Genomic DNA, 22,303 nt, shown 5'->3' with positions numbered 1-22,303 from the left:
TAGACAGCTAAGAGATCCCTCAGTAAGGTTGAAAGGTCGCCCTCTGCTGGTGATCAATGCATCAGTCCCACCATTCACACAATGTGTTCCTGTATGTGTGTGTGTGTGCCTCCTGTCTGCTCTCTACTGGGGCAACAGCAGCCATTGACAGCCAGAAAAATACACACACACACACACACATACACACAGTCCAGCTTTTCCCAACGGCGTTACCATGACAACCTCCATGACGGCCACTGCAAAATCCTGGCTGCTTGATAATGTATGTTTGCATCACGTGAGTGGCGAGCACAGCTGACAGGATTTGCACTGATGCCTAGAGGAGGCTGGGAGGATCGGGGCGCGTCTGGGAAACGCTGCGATTCAGCGTGACACAATTACTCGCACTGACTCACCACTTTAGGCCAGAGCGAAGTGGCGCTGCCAGTCACAACATCTGCGGCTAGCTTTCCGATTACAGATGGCGCTCAGTAGTGGACGTCATCTGAAGAAGTTACCCATCTGTTCAGTGTGTATTTTTCACTATTAGTATTATTTGGTTAGAAAACAATGGCTAATTTAATGAAACTCCGAGGCAAAAACATTTGGCTTGATTTTTGTTATTGTCATTCATTTCCTTTTACATTATGTGGGGAAGGGCATCATGTTGTGCAACCGCAACCAGTTAGTGGCCATTTACATCCAGGAGGATTTTTCAAGGGGGATGCGAGACAATTGTCTGACTTTAAGCAGGGCAGGGCAGCCCTGGTCAGATTGGGGTCACGTCTGTGACTGAGTCTGCTGCATTCTGGGAAGTTAAGATGATGGGCCATAAATCAAATCATAGAGGTGCTGAATGCAAAGAAAGAGACAAAATAAGAGTCAGTGTGTTTGCATGACTGTAAGTGTGCATCTGCACGTATGGGTGTGTGTGCGTGGGTGCGTGTGTGTGTGTTTGCATAATGCCAGGTGACAGTAATGAGCAGGTGGCAGACAGCCACACACTTCCCGCTTGTCAGACTCTTGCAGAGGAGACGACAGCGATTGAGCGCACTCCGAACCCCTCAGCAGGGATGCCAAGCCTCGAGACGGACAGCCGACGTGCTCAGAATCTCCGCCGGCTGGAGAGAGAATAAAGGGAGGGAGAGAGGGATGAAAAACAGCTATTCAGAGAGAGAGAGAGCCCCCCGTTCCTCTCCTGCCAAGGAAAAGCGAGAGAGAGAGAGAAAGAGAGAGAAAGAAAGAGAGAGGGAGAGAAACACTTTCTAAGCACCACAGTGCCTGAAGAGGATCGCTGGCCCTCCTCCTCCTCCCTCCCTCTCACCCTGATTCCACTCAGACAGACCTGAGGGGTCAGATGACTCACCGGAGCTCTTTTAGCTCAACCGTGAAAAGGACGCTCGCTCTAGAGGAAGCGTCCCAAATACAACAGCACCACAAGCATGCCCAGTGCTGTCGCTTCAGTCATTTGCTTAAGGTGGCTAGGGTGTTTTTTTCAGTGTTATCATCTGTGTATGACTGTATATATCTCATGCTTCAGTCTGGCAGAGCCTCCTCTGTGTATGTGCGTGTGTGTGTGTGTGAGAGAGCGAGAGTTTGCGTGGCCATGTGTGAGTGTGTGGTTGTGAATGTGTGTGTGTGTTATATGTGCTCGCTTCAGTAGCGCTTCAGCAGTCACTTAACCCACACTCACCCTCTCCCATCTGTTGCTCACTTTATGTAGAATTATCACACCGTCATACAGTGCACTTTCACACACACACACACACACACACACACACACACACACACACACACACGCATGCACACACACACACTCATACACACTCCACATGTGCAAGGTGATGAAGCCAGTGGAAGCCAGAAGAGTGTGTAGACCCACACTCACATCTCGGAGGCGGCAGTGGTGGATGTCCGCCGTGCAGTGTACTTCACTGCTAACTAGGCTGATAGATGGCTGGCTTTTATCTACAGTACACAGCCTTCCTACAGGGCTGCGTGAGTCATCGCTCAGCACTCCGCAGGCCATGAAAAAAAGACAACTCTCTCACAGACACTCATTCTCCAAACCAGGCACACACATGTACACAGAGAGGAATGCACACACACACATACACAAACATACACATACACACATGCTAAGAATGTAAGAGTGCATGGCAGCAGCACAATGCAAGAGAGAAATAGACAGCTCTGTCTCTGGACCTACGATCAGGTCCATTACGTATCCTTCTGCATAGAGAACACAGAGTGGACATGATGAATATTCCATAGATAGATAACATCATGTCCATATTAAATACATGCACGATTACGCTTAACATCATATCTATATTAAATACATGCACGATTACGCTTAACCCTGGCAAGATAGCCAGCCATTCACATCAGCCCCATTATTTTGTATAAATATATATATATATATATATATATATATATATATATGTAAATGTAAGTGGACGCACATATATATGTGTTCATCCACTCTCGTCATAGATGATACAGTGAGCATGCATATGTATATTATGCAACATTATTGATTAATGACTATTTAGAAATAGAATAATAGAATATTTTGGATCAAGGGAGAGAGAATAAGAGAACAGAATCAGATGGCAGCTGATTTGTTTTTTTTAACACTTTTAATTTCCCTCCGTAATTTTCCGTTGACTTGTGTTGTTGTTATGTTGACTTACTTATGTTTCATTCATTTAACCCTTTCTGAACGCTTTGTTTGTTTGTTTTGTGTTTTGTTTTCTTAATTTTGTGATTTTATGTTTGTTCTCTCTTACATGTTCTTTTTGTTTTCTTTTTTCCTTTCTTCTTTTCTTCTTTGTCCTTTTCTGTTGTGTTGTCCTTCTCGTCGCTTGTTGTTTGTTGTCGTCGTTGTTGTTGTTGTTGTTGTCGTATCTAGGTTCATGGAGCACAGTCATTAATACCCAACAGTATCAAAAGATACAGCTGAGCGCGCCAGCCAGCGCGCCAGCCAGCGCCCCGGCAGCCGTGGTCAACGGCGAGTCGTGCCATCAGTATCATATCCTGCCGCCTCCTCCACCTCCGCCCAACCATCATCAATCCCATCAGCCCCTTTTCACTTCCTTTGGCTATAACAGGTCTGAAAGCACCTCAGGAGATCTGCCCTGTGGACAAGGTACAGGCCCCCAATACTGCCTCCACTGCTTCAAAATTATTATTATTATTATTATTATTATTATTATTATTATTATTATTATTATTATTACTCACTAAGCTTGAGGGAATGATCTTTATGTCAATAAATTTGGATTTATCCGTCAGATCACTTCATCATTTCACAAAATTACAGTTGTTCACTGGTGTGGCAAAACAGACATTCCTTTGAGCTTTTTGAATGAGCTTTTTTTTGCTTATTAATTATATGGTATTTTTGTGTGTTTGCCTTTTTTTCCGTTGTCTCTTTTATTCAATTCTTAGACCGGTCCCCAGTAGTTTTGTTTTCTAACAATATCAATATATGCCTAACAAGACTTATTCTCTATCCGTTTGATAGATAGATAGCCATTCTAGTTTCAAATACCAAGTCTGTCCATCAGAACACAGACGAGAGAACAAAAAAACAGAGACCCACTTGAGTAGTGTCCTTAATGCTGGAAAAGGGGAGAACCTATTGGGCTCTGTTTATTCTGAAAGGATTTTTTGTTTTCTTTTATTTGTTTGTTTCCCTCTGTACTTGTGTCCACCACTGGCCGCTGCCTCCCTCTCTCCCTCTCTCTGCTGTGGTAGTGCGCTCGTATGTGAGGTGCTCTCTCCCACAGCTTTGCTTCTATCCAAATCTTCTCTCCAAACCAGACTGACTGACAGAATGCATGGCCATTTGCCCGCTAACGATCCAGGAAGTGCAGCTCCTGTGACATCTCCCATCAGTGTGTGAATGCATCAAGTCCTCCAGTGTCTCTGTATGCCACGTCTCTGTGAACATGTGTGTGTGTGTGTGTGTGTGTGTGTGTGTGTGTGTGTGTGTGTGTGTGTATATCTTTTTCCTCTAATCTATTCCTCTCATAAATCTGTCTTGCTTTATGTCTCTTTAATCCCGAGGCCTTGTGCAGTTCTCCAAATTTAAGCCGACTTGCACTTGACTTCAATGCTGACAGTGACAAATGGTCGTGTGCAATCTGGAAGTTACGCTTCGGACTGGCTTTGCCTGCCGCTTTTCTCTTTGTCACTGAAGCATCAATTCCGTAGCTCTTGCTGCCTGGACAATACTCAAAATGAGTTACCTGCTGACTGCTGCCTGTTTTTAAAGCCTAAGCCTTTTCACACATCTGAAGAACAAAGAACAGAACGCTTTAAATCACTGAAGGAACTTCAGTCACTTAATGTCTTCACAGAAGCTCTAGCATTTTTTATTTGCATGGTGGTAGATTGGTGCTGTCACACATTGGCAGATTCATTTATAACTATTTAGTTATGTTCATAACTATTTCTTTATTTTTCTTTATTTACACTACAACTGTTGAGAGAGTACCTGTAAATATAGAATTCTAATTTCTTGTTGGTAGACTGATACTAATTGACATCAGTGAATCAAGTAAACAGTGCCCAAAAGCTAGTCAACATAGTGAGGACATCTAAGCCATGCAGGTTCAGGCCCATATTTCTGCTGGGTGTACCAGGGCAATCTATACATACATCTCTAAAACAGTTGCTATTTCAGGTAAAAATAGACATCTGTTTATCAACAAAGGCTTGGTCATTAATCTTTTTGTCTTTTCTGGGATCCTTGCACATTAATAAACCCCAAAATGCTCTTCACCAGTTTCTATTGACCTTGAGATTCCAGATGGGTTATGCACTTGTAATGCACTGCAATTTCTCCTCTGAAACAAAATAACCAACATATATAAATATATCTGTATATATTATATATATGTTTCCTCTCCTTGCACACCTGTTCCCTGAGGTATATATATTGTATGTATATGTTGATATACATGCATATTATATTTGTGTATAACTGTATATAAATGTTTCTCATATATATATGTGTGAATATACAATATATATGTGTGTGTGTGTGGCATGCACTGTGTGTGTGAGAGAAAGAATGACTGTGTGTATGAAGATAAGAAGATAAGATAAGATACGATACAATAAGATAAGCGCTAATCTTTATAAGAATATTGCCAGGTGGACTGGTGGGTCTCCTCAGCGCCTGCCCTGCCTAAATTCTGTACCTCTCGCTTGCGGGCCACGCATAAGTGGTCCCCAGGCTCGGAGGGGTGCTCCGGGAGGCCCATGGGGTGTCGGGGGTGCGGTGGCGTACCTCGGAGGGGGGGGGGGGGGCGGGGGGCATCCATGGGCCCGTCAGGGGGTGCAGCCTGAGCGGTGAGCGGCCACTGGGCCCCCGGCGGCGTTAACGCTGGTTTCTGTGTTGAAGGTTCTCGCGGCTCGGAGTCCAGCCCTCACGGCTCGCCCACTCCCAGCGGCGGCCAGCAGGGCGGCAGCAGTGAGGAGATCTGGGTGCTGCGCAAACCGGTGGCAGGTAACGGCAGCAGGCCTGCTCCCCCTGCCCACCCCCCCCCCCCCATCTCTCTTCCTCCTCCTCCTCAACCATGCACCTCCCCCCCCCTACCCTTGGTCTAAAGGTCTGGGTTGAAGATGTATCCATAAGCATATGCTCTACTTGCTAAATCGCTATTCCACATCTAGGGTAGGGTAAAAGTACAGGGGGAAAACTAAAACGTTCTCCATCTCCCTATCAGGACACTCCAGAAGCAATCGCAGCTCCTTGAATGTGTGTATGCGAGCTGTGAATGTCTTAGAATGTGTCTGAAGAATTGGCCTTTTTTCCAACAGGGAGAAGATTGCCTAATGTCTGTAGTTCTATAAGAGAATTAAGTGGTGTCTGATTACTCATTCTGTAATGTCTGCCTCTGGTGAGCCATGGACCTCGTCCTCTTTAAAAACAGCCCAGCTTGTTCTCAGTGGCTGTGGCCTGGAGATCACTTGTGGCAGATAGAGTCATTAGTCCGAGCCCTGGCACAGTGAGGCCACTGCCATGTGCCTTAGATACATACTTGACCCAAGCCTGCTTCTGTCGGTGTCCTCTCTCTATCCCCCTCTTCCTTCCTTCCTTCCTTCCTTCTTTCTTCCTCTCCTCTCCTCCCCCCCCCCCCTCCTCCCACGGCGAGGCCTGCTGTGAGCAGCTGCTGCGTGTCTGACCTCACTCGTTTCGCTCGCTGGCTCGTTCGCTCGCGGCTGGCGGCCGGGGTCGCAGCCAAGCTCCCATCAGCCCTGCTGGCTTCCACTGACATCAGACATCATGGCCATCGGCAGCAGTGCGTGTGGACACACAGATGCTACACACACACACACACACACAAACACACATACACACATACACACACACATACACATACATATCCACACACACACACACACACACACACACACATTCTACACATTCTACACCTACTACACATACTGTACACACCCACATACACGCACACCCACTCACACATGCTACACACACACAGACATGCACACACACATGCACACACACATGCACACACACACAGATGCTACACACACACACAGATGCTACACACACACACAGATGCTACACACAGACACACATGTACACACACACATACACACCCACTCACACGTGCTATACATGCACACACACACACACGCACACACACATGCACACCTACACATAGATGCTACACACACACACACACATACCCATACACACTGCCATACAGTACATACACACACATTATCCTTATAGTCCATAAGCACATGTGCACAAAAACAAACATAGCTCATGCCAACTCATGTAAAATGCGTACTCATACAACTTCTCAATGCACACACACACACCCCTACAGACAGACCCATAAACACAGAAATAGCCACAGTGTATGCATGCATACACACACATGCTCACACACATCCGGCATTCCCAGTGGAGGGGATGAGCAGTTCATTAGGGTCAGAAAGTCAGGCAGTGTTATGGGTCTGTTTGTCCACTTTGGTGTGTGTATGTGTATGTGTGCGTGTGTGTCTGGGCCTGGGCCCGCAAGCCTAGTCTGCCCTCTTCTGCCTGGTGTGTGTGTGTGTGTGTGTGTGTGTGTGTGTGCCATGTCCACGCTGTCTGCACTCTGCCATGTGATACAGTGTCTGAGCCTTACTGATGCGTGAGGCGTTCACCGTCTAGCTCATCTGTCTATCACGCTGTCTGTCTCTAGGTCCATTTTCTGCATCAGTCAGCAAGTCAAGAGCGATGTGCATGACTGTGTGTGTGTGTGTGTGGGCGCACTTATTTGTGAGCGTGGGTTTGTTCACTTCCACACCACTCACGCCCCTGGCTTGTATGTGTGTGTGTGTGTGTGTGTGTGTGTGTGCGTGTGTGTTTGTGTGTGGTGGACCTTCAGTGCATTGCAATGCAGCATGAGGCTTGGAGTTTGTATTGTGGTTAAATGAAAGACTGCCAGCACTGACTATGAATGTGTGTGTACGTGTATCTGTGTGAATGTGTGTGTGTACGTCTCTGTATGTGTGCGTGTGAATATGTGTGTTGGTGCATGTGCGTTTGAATGTGGATGTGTGTGTGTGTGTGTGTGTGTGTGTGTGTGTGTGTGTGTGTGTGTGTGTGTGTGTGTGCGTGTGTGTGTGTCGTATTGTTCCAGGTGGCGACCGCAGTAGTGTGGGAAGCTCGGGCAGCGTGGCTAGTGCCCGTTCCTCTGGCAGTGGGCAAAGTGCAAGCAGCACCAACATCATCCACGCCCAGGCAGAGGGAGTCAAGGTGAGTCTCTCACACTCACAGAAACACTCACACACACAGAAACACACACACCAGAGGTAAAATAACAATAAAAGATTCATGTATTACAGTAAGAATCCTGTTTAGTATGGGATGTCGACTCTATGGATTTCCTTACTGATCAATAGTGATCTTGAGGTTGTGCTGATCTATTCTGAGTTTGTGTTGAGACGACAGGGAGAGCAAAATGTGTAATGTGCAATGATACCACCAACACAACAGATAACTAGTCGAGTCCAAATGATTTGTAAAATGCTTCGATGCTAAGCAATCACTAAATAATTGGGTTCTTTCAGCGGGACGTGCAGTATTATATCTTCAGTATTACTTCTTTACTTGAACCACGACGCCATTGTCTCCAGCAGAGCAAGACACTAACCATCTTAAAGTCATAGGTTCAGGGGGTTGAATAGCACATTGTTATTGGATGACCTTGGGCTTTGACATTTTTTTCACTATAGTGATATTATCAGTATAGCAAAGCACTTGGGTAATGTGTTCATGATGATGACATTTTTCTGTGGTGCCACCTGTAGCTTCTGGCAACGGTCCTGTCCCAATCTGCAAAGGCCAAGGAGCACCTGATGGAACAGTCCAAGTCTCTGGATCAGCCATCAGGTGGCACTTTAAAGGGTTAGTATGATTCACAAGACATAGAAGAATTGTGTGTGTGTGTGTGTGTGTGTGTGTGTGTGTGTGTGTGTGTGTGTGTGTGTGTGTGTGTGTGTGTGTGTGTGTGTGTGTGTGTGTGTGTGTGTGTGTGTGTGTGAGTGTATGTGTGTGTGTGTGTGTGTGTGTGTTACGATTTGGTCTTATCTTACATTCTCTCACCTACATCCCAGAACACACTGGACATGATGTAAGATGTGTCATCATCAGCGTCCCCTGAGGTGCTCAGTGGACTTGGCCGCAGTTCCTCGCGGGCAGATGGCACACTAGCAGCCATCAGTGTGGGCGGGAGCGTAGCTCTGATTTGATTGGTTGAGGGGACTAGTTGGTTACAAGGCAGCGAATGTGATTTGTTGTGGTCTGCCAATGTGTGAATGTGTGTGTGTGTGTGTGAGTGTGTGTGTGTGTGTGTGTGTGTGTGTGTGTGTGTGTGTGTGTGTGTGTGTGTGTGTGTGTGTGTAACACGCGTGTTTGTTTCTCGTAGGCTCCTCCTCACGCAGTCAGAGTGTGTCGAGCTGTCCCCTCCACGAGCAGCCATACGGGGAGGCGGGTCCTCCGAGGAAAGGGGAGGGGCCATCGGAGCCGAAGGTAAGTGGCTCCCTCACGGACCACAGTTTCTCTACCCTTACCCTTACCTCGCCTCACCAGCTCACGCACACACACACACACACTCACTTACACACACACATACACATACACACACACACCCACCGGCATACACAGTCTCACACACACTCTGAGGTGGCACACTGAGGATGCTGCCCCAACACTTCCTCTCCCAGCTGGCCTCGTCCGTGCTGCGGGCGTTCGGCTGCAGCCACGATTCGGTGAGTGGGCTTCGCTTCGCCTCTCCGCGGTCTCCTCTCCTCTTCCTCTCTTCTCTTTTTCCTTCTCTCTCTCTCTGGTTCTGTTCTCTCTCTAAACCTCTGGCTATCTGTCTCTCTGTGTTTCTCGCCTTCTGTCAGATTCACTAACTGAGAAAGACACACAGCTGTCCTGTGGTTCAAAGTTGGGCATGTTCATTTCTGATTGTTGTTGTCGTTGTTGTTGTTATTGTTTTGCTATTCTTTTAAGCTTCAGGAGTTCCATTGCAGTTGCTTTATGTTGTTGAATCAGTTGCCGTGTTTGATTGTCTTTCAGTTGTTGTCACCGTTTGCTTTGAGTATTTTCTTTTCAAAGAGTACCCAACGAACAAGCACACAAACAAAAATGGCAGGATGTTGAGGTGTGGGTAGCATGGCGCTGTGATCCATGGTTTGGTCAAGACTGGTCAAACCCCTCAACTGCTCTCATGAACACTTAAGCACGTGGTTCTGAGTGTCCACCTGACAAAACTAAACCCAGACAGCTGAAAGCTTACAAACATTAACAACCAACATCTTTGTGATGTGATGGAATGTCACCGGTCACTGTGACACACAGAAATGTCTTATTGTGAGGTCTGGATGATGCAGCCCTATGGGCGTCTTCACAGCGTGAAGTAGTTATCACCACCTCTCCCGGTAGTTGGTTGAGATGGAAAGCTACCAGCTGCTTCTCTTGTCTGAAACATGCTTACTGTTGCATGACTGGTGTAGCGTAATAACCACTGAGTGAGCTAGTTTTGGTCACTCAGCAGCACCGTGGACAGAATGCGCCCAGCAGGGCCCGGTGGAGCTGCTGGCCGTACGCTGGGATCCCGGCTCCACTGAGCTGGACCATCTGCCACTCCTCTCCCAGACACTCTCTCTCTCTCTCTCTCTCTCTCTCTCTCTCTCTCTCTCTCTCTCTCTCTCTCTCTCTCTCACACACACACACACACAGATTCCCTCTTCCTCCTTTTCCTCCTCCTCGTCTATTTCTTGGCTCCATTCGCATGATGAGCTGCATCCTCCCACGTCTGGAGGAGAGGCATTTCACCAGGCAGGCAGGCAGGCAGGCAGGCAGGCAGGGCCTTTCATCTGTTGCCAGCCTTAAAGGTCTTGGCAGGATGCTGAATGTTGAGAGGCTCATTAGCATGTACTATTTTAGCTTGTTAGCATTTACAGCACAGTAGCTGTGTACATGAGAAATGGGAACGGTGTGCTCAGTAGATTTGCTATAAAGTATCCCATCCACCTAGTCATGGCACAGTGTAAATTATTCTAAGCAAGGGGGAAAGAAAACTATAAACCTAACCAGCACATAAAATATAATAATAATAACTAACAAAAGTACATTTAATGGACCAACCCCCTTAGCATTGTAGGCTAGCACAATAAACAAAGATCTCTCAGGCAGGCAGCCCTCCTCTACTGGACTCCCCCACAGCAGCACACTGGGCCCGTCCCACACCTCACTGCCCTTTACTGAGCACAGCCTCATGTGTGATGCTGGTCAGGCCCCCCTGAGCTAACAGAGAGTCTGGAGCTGTCCAAACCGACCAGTGGAGCAGGGCAGAGAGGAGCCAAGGGAGAGTGGGGTAGAGTGGACAGGGAGGGAGAGAGAGAAAGAGGGAGAGAGAGAGAAAGAGGGAAAGAGAGAGAAAGAGAGAGAGAAAGAGAAAGAGGGAGAGAGAGAGAAATGAGTGTTGAGGTCACTGATTAGGTCATTGGTCTGGCTCCTCCTGGGGCAGTGGAGGAGTAAGACGTTCCTCCTGACAACTGGCCTCACTCCGTCCTCAGAAGCTAACCCCCCCCCCCTTCCTCCTCCCCCCTCCTCCCTCCCTTCTCTTCCCTCCCCCTGGCCGCGTCGCACAGAGTCAGTGACAGACTGCCGCCTATCTTCTCTTTCTAGAGCTCAGAGGCTGTTGTCCAATGGCTGAGCGAATTTCAGCTGCAAGTCTACGCTCCAAACTTCATCAGCGCGGGCTATGACATTGCCACCATTAGCCGTATGACCCCAGAGGTAAGAGCTACAACAACTTCCCCCCCAACCCCTCTGACACCCCCCCCCCCCCAAAAAAAAAAAGCAATAAACTAAACAAAAATGACAACCCTGTCCTCCGTGAGCATATCACCACCAGACCTCCAGCATGAGCCAGTGCCCAGCCAAGTATAAGCTGACCCAATGACACAACACTCCAAACTGTCCTCTCTCACGCCCCTTTGCTGGATGTCGCCAGTGGGTTGAGTTTTGTGCGTGGGCCAGATTGGAAAAGCCGGCAAATCTGATTGGCCACACTGCTCCCTTCCACCACCACCCCACCCCACCCCAACCCCACCCCACCCCAGGCACACCCCCACCCCGCGAGTGGGCACGATGAAGATCTTTCCCAACCTGTCACCGTGAGCCCTGAGCCAAACCATGAGCGCCAAACGGCATGCTCCCACTAACCGCGCCCCACCCCGCCTCACCACGCACCTGCTACTGCGGTCGCTGCTGCCGCCATGTTTGTCTGTGTCGTCTACAGTATGTGTCCTCCTCCCCATTGTCTGTTTTGTCTTCTGGGAAAATCAATATTTTGTCGCCAGCTGACTTCTCAGTGAGGGATTAGACACTTTGGTCACAGTCTGTCTCTGCCAAAAAGAAAAAAGAAAAAGGAGAAGAAAGACAGTCCTGGATATGCTGTTCCCTCACAGAAAAGAAAATGTGTCACTCTCACTGTACAGTCCTACTGTGCTGCTCACTTGTGTGAAACAGAGATAAGCACTGTGGTAGTCTACTCATAGCTGTTGCACAGGTGGCGACTGATGAAGACAAGCTATGTTTTAATGAGATTCTCCTCCTGTCTGTGCAGACAGAGAGAATTAAACAGAGCAGAATGAAACTGTCCAGACTTAGACCGCAAAGATGGGGACCAATGACTAATGATCTTAACTTAGACTGAAGATCACTGTTGATCTAAATCCAATAATTATATAAAGTAAATTAATCTATGAATTCTTTCAGTAGAAAAAGGGCGTATGATGGCAAGAGGCAAACTGGCTAGAGAAAAGCAAATTGTTCTATTGATTGTGTGGACGTTTTTTAATTAAATCTTTTGATTTTATTTCTCAATGGCTTCACTTTCATAGGAGAATTAGGCAAAGCGCAAATTAGTTTTTATTCGCAATCAGTTCAGTCTCATTTAGCAATTTAGCTCTTAGACAAATTCAATAGCACCTTAATTACATGAGTCTTCTAGCACTGAAAGAAAATAGATTGATTAGCAAGACATAGAGAAGTGTAGAGAACTATTGCAAACTTTGGATGTGTTTGGCTTTGTTATTGAAGGGTACTCTGAAAAGGCTTCTTCTGTCACCTAGAGCAATTGTTCTTTTTTTGCTTTATTCTCCATTTCTTTTGGGATTCTCACTGCATTCCTCATCATTTCAGAGAACAGAGAAACCCAGTCTTTATGTGTGTGTGTGTGTGTGTGTGTGTGTGTGTGTCTGTCTGTGTGTCTGTCTGTATTTAAGTGTGTGTGTCTGTACAGTATGTGTGCATATGCAACTATTTTTACCAAATGTGTATTAATGTGTGTCTGTGTCTTGTCCATATATTAGTGTATGTGCACATATGATGGCATGTGTATTGAAGTGTCTCTGATGAGGGGAATGATATCGGTGGTGTGTGTGTGTGTGGTGTGTGTTTGCTCCAGGATCTAACGGCCATTGGTGTGACCAAGCCAGGTCACCGCAAGAAGATGACCTCTGAGATCAACAAGCTCAGTATAACGGAGTGGCTCCCCGAGCAAAAACCTGTGAGTGGGAGACCGCTACTCTCTCTTCATCTCTCTCTCTGAGTGGAAAATTACTACTTTTTTTCTCCATTTCTTTCACAATCTCTCTCTCTCTCTCTCTCTCTCTCTCTATCTATCTATCTCACATTCATGTACTTACTCACATGCAAGCACCCATGCATTTCATGGCCACTCTAAACCCTGTCTGTGGGTGTTTACTTCTAGGCCAATCTGGCAGAGTGGCTATCTATGATTGGACTGAGTCAGTACTACCAGGTCCTGGTCCAGAACGGTTATGAGAACATTGAATTCATCACCGACATCACGTGGGAAGACCTGCAGGAGATTGGGATCACCAAGCTAGGTAGGAATGGCTTAGAAAATGCTGCCTACATTAATTAATGAGTTATTAATCATGCATTATGTATTCAATGTGGCAGAGTGATTAATTTCAGGGCAGTCTGGAATGTTTCAATTGCCTGAGTAGGTTTCTTAATGAGGCTGGTGCCATTGCTTCTGTAATTGCTTTGTTTTGAAATGCACTGTTTCTGGGTTTGTGATGTTTTTTTGCTTCTGAGTTTCTCATGGATTACCCTTCATTTTGACATGCACACAAACTCTCATACACACACACAAACCACCCTCACACACACAGGCCATCAAAAGAAGCTGATGCTGGCCGTGAAGAAACTGGCTGAGTTGCAGAAGGCCACCGAGGGTCGCGGCTCCCCGCGCAAGAAGCACCCTCCCACGCAGGAAGTGATGTCGATCGAGAGCCCGCCCTACGAAGGCGGGGAGTGCATGTCGCCCAAGATGAGCACCTTCCAGGACAGCGAGCTGAGCGGGGAGCTGCAGGCGGCCCTCAGCCGACCCCCCGCCGAACGTGAGCCCAAGCCGGGGCCGCCCGAGGCCCGCCCCAACAGCGGCGGTGCCCACCCACACCCAGCAGCGGCCCAGCGGTCCCGCAGCGTCCAGGAGAACAGTCTGGGCAAGAGCCGGGACGGCGAGGAGCCCTCGCACCCCGGGCCGCCCAGGAAAGAGGCCCGCACCATGAGGCAGAGTAGCCAGCCGGCTGGACAGAGGGGGAGCGTGTCGTCGTCGTCGTCGTCGTCTGCGCAGGGTAAGCAGCCGCGGTCGTATCCGCAGGGGGCAGGGCCCCCCTACACCCCGCCGCAGACACCCAAGACCAAGGGCTCGGCCCAGCAGGCCGCGGGCTCGCCAGCCAAGTCCAAACCTGGTCCGCACCTCCTCTCGCAGGGCGACCGGCCCATGTCGCCGCGCTCCCTCCCCCAGTCGCCCACGCACAGGGTCAGCGGTCACCCGCCGCCAGCCCACTCGGGGCCCCCTCCCCCTGCGGTGGCCGTCACCTCTGCGCCGGAGCCCACGGAGGTCCTCCCACCACCGGCCCCTCAGCAGTCCGCGCCGAACGTGGCCGTGCCACTCCTCTGCCTGCCACCAGACGGCGACGGCGAGCCTTGCGAGCAGGACGAGCAGGGCCTGCCCAAGAAGCGCGCGCACAGCCTGAACCGATACGCCGCGTCCGACAGCGAGCAGGAGCGGGACGAGCTCGGCGTACCTGCTGGCGGCGGCGGTGGTGGTAATGGCGGCGGAGGGGGAAAGTACGCCACGGTGCAGAACCGCGTGGGCCGCAGCAACTCCATGCGCGGGCAGGCCGACAAGAACGTCAACCGCAGCCAGTCGTTCGCGCTGAGGCCCAAGAAGAAGGGCCCTCCCCCGCCGCCGCCCAAGCGCTCCAGCTCGGCCATCTCCAGCTCTAGCAGCAACCTCACCGAGGTGCCCGTCGAGCCCTGCAGCAGCGGCCCGCTCCTGGAGGTCAACTACCACCCGCAGCGGCGCGCCAGCGACCTGGGGGGCACCGTGGACACGGGCAGCGCTGGCAGCGTCCGGAGCATCGCCGCCATGCTGGAGATGTCGTCCATCGGCGGAGGAGCCAAGGGCCGGGCCCTGCAGAAAGCACCGCCACACTACCTACAGGTAAACCAGCCAAGAGGCTGAGGAATGCATCAAACAATGTGCTTCTAAAATGAGTCCCTTTAATTCATAAACAGATCCTTTGATAGAAGTCCCCATCTGTAAGTGAACATATCCACGCAAGAATACATATCAATATTTCCAATACATCAATATACAATATTCATTCAATACAGATGTGCAAAACAATGGCCATTACCTGTTCTATGTCAGATAAACAGGTTGCCAGGAGTAACCTTAGCAAGGATCACCTTATGTAGAACGACACAGCTATAAAGGCAGATATAAAATTACTTTCTCCGACTGATTAGGTGTTAGACGTCACTGAAGTCTATATCTTACGCATGAGTGTTATTTTATTTTTTATATAGGATACTCTAGTGTGAAACCTTTTGCCTTTGCAGGTGGGCAAGCAGCACGATGCGATTGGTCTGGATGGTGAGGTAGTGAACCGCCGCAGGACCATCAGTGGACCAGTCACTGACCTGGTGGCAGCCGCCAGGGGCCAGCGGGAGGCCAGCCTGGCCCTGGGACCGGGACCAGGACCCGTGGCATCGACCTCTGACCCCAGACCAGGCCCTGAGGCCCAACCGGGCTCCGGCGGTAGCTCCGCTGAGAACCTGCCCTTCGCTGAGGAAGGCACGCTGACCATCAAGCAGCGTCCGAGGCAGGGAAAAGGAGAGGGTGACGGAGAGGAGATGCCCGACAGCGTTTACTCCCTGCCCCAGGCGGAGCTGTCGCGCGTGGACGCCACCGCCACCCTCAAGAGGCGCGTGCGGAGCAAGCAGCAGCAGCACGCCAACGGCGCCAAGTTCCACCTGACCGAGTCCAACACGGTCAAGCGCCGGCCCAAGAGCAGAGACAAGGACGCCGAGGACATGCAGAACGGACAGATGCCCATGGTGTACCAGAACGGCACCGGCACCATCAAAAGGCGACCGCCATCCGAGTCTGGTGAACCACAACAGCAGCAGCAGCAGCAGCAACAGCCAAGACCACAGGACAGTACCGACGGGGCTCCTCCGAGGAGAGGCAGTGCTGACCTGGGTGGTCAGGGTGCCGAGACCCCACGCAAGGTCAAGCCTCCGGTGTCCCCCAAGCCAGTGCTCGCCCAGCATATGAAGAAGCAGGGGGCAGTAGTTGCCACCTCAAAGAAAGCCCCCTTCCCTGGACCCGGGGGACCAGCCAGTCCAGGTAAGGTCACACACTCAGAGTTGGCTTCATGCTTGGTTTGTTTCTGTAAATGTCATTTAAGATTCTCATACAATGACAGATGAGGTATTGTTTTGTTTTTGTTGACGTGCGAATTCAGTGTCATATATTTTACTGTCTTGCTCTCATGTGCATCTCTCCGTCTTGTTTTCTCACTGTCCCTCTTTCCATTCCCTCCATCTCTCTCACCTGACCTTCACCTAGTCGAGGGAAAGAAAATACCTCCTCCAGTTTCGCCCAAACCTGCTCCGCCGCCGACCGCCCCAAAGCCGAAGAATGTCCTCCCGTCGATGAACGCCAGCCCCGGCACTCCCACGCCCTCCCCGGCCAAGCAGCTGGTGCCGGCGGCGTCAACACCCAAGATCTCGGGCACCTCTCCCACCCCTGTTCCTGCCATCCCCGCACCGACGCCCTCCAAACCCTCCAGCCCCCCCGCCCAAAGCCCGCAGACGCCCCAGACGCCCCAGACCCCGCAAACCCCCCAGACGCCCCAGACCCCCGGCCCGTCACCCAGTCCCCTGCCCACGCCCCCGCCCGTCAAGCCTCCGCGCTCCTCCATCAGCGGAGTGTCCATGGACGCGGCGGCCAGCGGAGGGCCCAACACACCCGGGCCGGGGGCTGCAGCAAGTCCCGGAGCAGCGCCCAGTCCCGGGACGCTGGGACCCGCGGCGGTGGTGCCCGAGGCCGTGCATCAGAAGCTGGAGGAGACCAGCGCGTCTCTGGCTGCAGCGCTGCAGGCTGTGGAGGAGAAGATCAAAGAGGAAGGGCACAAAGAGTGAGTGGTGCGCCGCACCGGCCCAGACCCAAACAACCACAGCCAGAGTAGATTAGGCTCGATTTCATTTCAGTTTGGGTTACAGTAGGATTGTGATACTTTACCGGAGTTAATGTTACCTGTAAAAAAAAAAAAGGCACACCATAACTTCATACCATAACTATAAAGATAACTAATTTAACAATATTAGTATTGTTATCAAATAGTTTATGTTGGACGTTGTCATTCATATTATCGTTATTTTTTATCGTTCTTGGTGTGAATGTGCCTTCACCTGTAAGTGAATGCCTCTTCCATGCCACCCTAACGGTGTCCTATGTCTTGTGTGCAGCTCGGTGGTGGAGCAGAAGAGCACAGGGAGCATCCTGGACGACATCGGCAGCATGTTCGACGACCTGGCTGACCAGCTGGACGCCATGCTGGAGTAGACAGAGCACAGACGGGCGTCGCCGCGGCAACACCTCAGGACCCCAGAAGGGCACAAGGGCACAATGACGACCAACCGACTCCCACGACCCCCCACCCCCCCTCTCCACCCGGACCCCAAACCCTGCACTCAACCAGTCATAATGACCAACCAACTCCTACCCTCCCAAAACCCTCTTCCTCCGGCCCCTAAACACCACAGTCCACCATTTATTACGACTAAAAACGATAGGTCCCCAACCTCCAGTCTCTCTCATTCACACTCTCCCTCCCCCTTCGCTGTCCTCCTTGATTTCCTCATTTCCAAAATCATGGGACAGACGGCACCACCCCCAACCACCTCTCCTCTCCTCTCCTCCCTGTCAGACTGCACAACTCCCTGATGAAGTACCTCAGGACTGCAGGGCTAGATCACGGCTCCTCGAGAGACGTTGAGAGTTCGTCACGTCAAAAGGAGCGGGACCGGCGAAGCAGGGCCGGCAAAGCCTCACCACCACAGTGGCATAAACAAAAAAAAACAAAACAAAAAAGAACTGTCTGTCTGTCCACTTGGTTTTGGGTTATTTTCTTTTTGTACAATTCAGAGTCCCTTAAATATTTCAAGCTATTGTGAGAGATAACTAGCAAAAACAATACAAAACAATATGAAATGATGACATTAATAAATGATAAAAAAAATATGGTATGTGTACATTGTAAGCATGAGGAAAGTTTATATCTAAAAGAAAATCTCATAGTGAGAGTCATGCATTAGTACAGTAATATATATAAATATATAAATATATATAAAACATTTTTACGTTTTTAATTTAATGTTCAATGTTCCAAGTGTTGTCATGTTTTAAAAATATGGACCTTTCATGACAGATACAAAGAAGAAAATACATAGATATATATAAATATATATATATATAACCAAACAGGACAAAATATAATCAGTCCCTTGATGTATTGAGGCACTAGTTTTGCCTTGCTGAAGAGTGTTGTCTGCTATTTTGACTGAAGTCATTGCAGTGGCAGTGTACCCTGCTTCATGTTCTTGCTTTGGGCCCCTATTTTGAACTGCGTGTCCAGTTCTCAGTCACCGTTCCCGCTGTGCAGATCCACGAATCCGTTGCGTTCTCAAGCACAGGCCCCCCTTCCACCTCCCTCTCACCCACCTATCTACAACCGTCCTTCAGCCCCCAAATCTGTAACCCTGCCTCCCCCCCCCCACTCCCCACCCTCTCCACCTCCTGCTCCGCCCGATTTCCCTGTCCTGGCCAGTGTCCTGTGTGCCTTAAAGTGACAGGTGACCTTAGCGCTGCTAACAAGACCACACACACACACACACACACACACACACTCCAAGATAAAGCAAATCACACACGACGTGGTTCCTTTTTGACCTGGGTCTGATGCATGTACAAAGAGCATGCACCTGGATTCAGACTCGGGCGTTATGCCTCATCCATCCTCCCCTTGTGAAATGGAGAGTGCATAAAAGGAAGTGTGTTGAAGTGCTGTGTGTAGGGCTCGGGGTTCTCATGGAAAAGCACAAAGAAAAAAAGATGGCCTCCTCTCCGGAGCGGCTCTCTGTACGGTTGGTGGAGGTGGAAGGTTCGAGGGACAAGTGCAAGTGGCTAGCTGACTTTCGGTGTGACGGCGGTTGGCTGAGAATGTTAGTGGACAGATGGTCTCTTTTTTTAACCTTTTGGTTTCCTGACGTATAGGCCAGTGAGCGCGTGTGTATGGATGTTGTGTAGCTCCTTATTCCCTGGCTGGCTGTGGTGTGGTGTGGTGTGGTGTAGTCTAGAGTGGCGTGGGGCAGTGTGATGCCTCATCTGTGGTCATCCTCTGTGGACCCCATCCTGAGGCTCTGGAGCTTGTTAGACAGCCTCAGGAGGCAGGAGTGCCGTTTGGAGGCAGTGACTGTTTTCACTGGAATGGCCGGCTGTGACGGTCAATCCTTCATGCAGCTCTCTGAAGTGTCTGGATGGCTGCTGCTGCTGCTCCAGCTCATTATGGCCCAAACCACTGCTCTGCTTCTCTCTCTCTCTCTCTCTCTCTCTCTCTCTCTCTCTCTCTCTCTCTTTGCCTGTCCCTCATGCTCGCTTTCTTTCTATCTGTATTTCCTATTTATAAGAAAGGCCATCAGTCAAGGCTGCAGTAGCAGCAGTTTTAAATTTGAGATGGACCGCGGGTGAGAGTCTGCGAGAGCGCCTGGGAGCACGCTGAGAGCAGACGGACAGCAGTGTGATGGATCACTTGATGTCTGAGCAGCATCAGACTAACGGACAGCAGTGTGATGGATCACTTGATGTCTGAGCAGCATCAGACTAAGCACTCTTGAGTTGCTGGGTCTCTTTTTTCCCCCCCTTCTCTTCTCTCCTGCCTCTTTCTTCCCTTCTTTTTTCAGGTGAGCTTGTGAACCATTTCCTTTCGTTACCTGAGTGACAAAATCAACAGATCTGTCTCTTTCTTAGTCTCTCTCTCTCTCTTCTGCCCTCCTTCACCTCAACACTTTTTCATAGTCTCTGAATGTCATTATCTCATCGTCAGCAGAGCACTCAAACAGCCTCATTATTTTGCTAACCATCTCTGATGTTGCCATGACAATCACTGAGCTCATTATTTTAATTGCCACAGTATCCAAGAGATGTTCCTACGGCGATCAGTGTGTGACTAGAATAAGGAACAGGACCCCAGAGGGAAGGAGACAAGCCAAACATTTCCAAATCATGAAAAATAAATAAGTGAAAACAAACCCACCACGTAGGAAAATTCCAGAGGTCTGCTCCATGGCTCAGCATTCTTGCAATAGTTCCAGAAATGCTTTTTTTTCTAGTTAGCTAGGCTGAGAGAATGTTTGTGATATGTTAAGTTATGTAAACATAAATTATATATTAATAATTAAAAAAGAAAGTATTTAATAATTATGTGCAGCAACCTGAAGGCTTTTAGAGTGCAGATATTTGGGGGAAATGAACTAAATGAATTTTACTGTCAGATTTTCCCTGTGTTCTAAGGTAAATACATTGTACAAGAAAACACTTTTATATTCTTTTTCCTTTTTTTCTTGTTTTATTTGTGGTCAAATGTTCACGTAGTTTCATGATAAGTTGTATATTATGCAATGTTACGTTTTGAGAACATGTACGTGCCTTGCTTTGTGTTTTCATTTGTGCTCATTCCAATGGTCGTCTCATAAGGAGTCCATTAATAATGTACATACGTGCGTGTATACTAGGGCAAGGAACTGTTTTGGACATTTCTGGTCAGCTCGTTGGCCGCTTTTCCCACACGTGGGTCGACTAACCCTAGGTCTACGCTTGAGAGAAGGGCGTGAGAGCCTGGAAAGCCAGCTCTCCACTCATTACGGTTTGAGCTCTAAACATGAAATGGACTTTGCCTTTATTTTTTCTTGTTCATCCAACCATCACTGCTCTTCTGTCTTCAATTTTCCTGTGTATATATATATAGATGGATGTTTGTCACTGTGGACCCTCATCCCCCTTTTTTAAGAAAAAAAAAAACAAATGTGTCTGTTCATTCATTCCTCAGTTTCAGTCAATTTCTTATTGTCTATTTTTGTTTGTTTGTTTGCTCGTTCCCTTGGAGACAACCTCTAAGGGATGGAAAACATAATGAGAAAAAAAAGAATGGAAACGTTGAAAATCATGAAAACAATGGTCAAAACTTGTTGTGGTGAGAGATATTGTTTGGTTAGTGAAAATAAAAAATAAAGCTGTTTCAATTTATCCTGTTTGCAGAGATGTACAACAAAAAAAGATTTTTTTCTGCACTGCTCCTGTGTGCGGGTTTGTGTTGACGTTCTGCCATTGACTTGTATGATCCCTACTGTGGCTGGCAATGGGAACAGTGGTGTGCTTGCAGTGACTGCATCAACGACCATCTGCTCTAAATAAATGTTATTTACAAACCCTTTGCTTGCTGTCTCTTTCCTCAGAGTTAATTTAAGAGGAAGTAGGCGGTGTTGTATTTAATTATACTCTAATACAGTGGACAAACCTATCTGGAGGGAATGTTCTAAGGGTTTGTAGTATATAGATCCCAACAGAGCAATTAACATTTTTAGATGTCTACCGCTTTTGAGGGGTTTATAGCAGGCTTGTGCAAAATTCCGAATTCACGAACTGGAATTTGAATTGAATTGGCTCCGCCACACAGGAAGTTGAATTGGAATTGGAATGACAGGAAGTGGAATTAAATTCATGGCAATTCAAAGTAATTCCACAGTCACACAACAGGAAGAATGTGTTGAATCTCACATGCATTCTGTTTTGGGAAAGTCACTTTGCACTGTAAAATCGAATAGCTATTCTTACTTAAAATTATTAGTTAGTATAACTCAGTTTTTGTCTTTTGTTGATTATGTTGATTTTGCTTTTTGAGATTACTTGGCTAAAAGGAGTAATTTAATGTTGAGGTGGAAAAGTTAACATGATCATTTAAATCAAGTAAACTATACTTGAATTGCTTAAGTTTTGCTACACTGTGAAGTTGGTCAGTTAGTTAACCTTACTTAACCTGTTAGTTAATCTTAGTTTAAAAAAACATGCAAACCAATTGTCTTGAAATTACAGACTAATCTGGAAAAGGAATTCCAAGTTGTGCAAACAAATGCTTACTTTGTGTAGTACACTTACACCTTTTTAAAATAACTTGGCCATTACAAGTAAAGTATATTGTGGGTTTATTAAACACAAGGTGTGCTAACTGATGTTACATTTCCCACAATGCATTTCCAGAATGCCACTGCCCTGACCCACATATTTGTTTCAATCTTAAATTACAATAAAGTGACAGTGACACTAACAGT

At 48.3% G+C, this 22,303-nt stretch overlaps 1 protein-coding gene across 3 annotated transcripts in view; it reads left to right on the top strand.

Annotated features, from left to right (window-relative positions):
- Positions 1-18,299, top strand: part of caskin1 (CASK interacting protein 1) — a 97,641-nt gene extending 79,342 nt beyond the window's left edge. The window contains exons 11-21 of one of the 3 annotated variants that reach the window (XM_076266125.1): positions 2,894-3,130; positions 7,653-7,768; positions 8,323-8,419; positions 8,940-9,043; positions 11,210-11,320; positions 12,996-13,097; positions 13,302-13,440; positions 13,732-15,071; positions 15,473-16,262; positions 16,485-17,055; positions 17,387-18,299. In XM_076266125.1, the coding sequence (XP_076122240.1) occupies positions 2,894-3,130; positions 7,653-7,768; positions 8,323-8,419; positions 8,940-9,043; positions 11,210-11,320; positions 12,996-13,097; positions 13,302-13,440; positions 13,732-15,071; positions 15,473-16,262; positions 16,485-17,055; positions 17,387-17,483 (3,704 nt within the window). In that variant the 3' untranslated portion in view covers positions 17,484-18,299. The remainder of the gene's footprint in view (positions 1-2,893; positions 3,131-7,652; positions 7,769-8,322; positions 8,420-8,939; positions 9,044-11,209; positions 11,321-12,995; positions 13,098-13,301; positions 13,441-13,731; positions 15,072-15,472; positions 16,263-16,484; positions 17,056-17,386) is intronic. The other 2 variants (XM_076266127.1, XM_076266126.1) reach the window with 2 other exon arrangements.
- The last annotated feature ends 4,004 nt before the right edge of the window (positions 18,300-22,303 follow it).

Source organism: Alosa pseudoharengus, unplaced genomic scaffold (genome assembly GCF_046254945.1).
Source record: "Alosa pseudoharengus isolate Yale_2024_CS ecotype anadromous, Long Island Sound unplaced genomic scaffold, YU_APseudo_1.1 YU_APseudo_1.1_scf_4, whole genome shotgun sequence".
In the NCBI taxonomy this organism is placed as follows: Eukaryota; Metazoa; Chordata; class Actinopteri; order Clupeiformes; family Clupeidae; genus Alosa; species Alosa pseudoharengus.
Note: the sequence above shows the minus strand (reverse complement) of the source record. Positions and strands in the feature narration are given on the sequence as shown.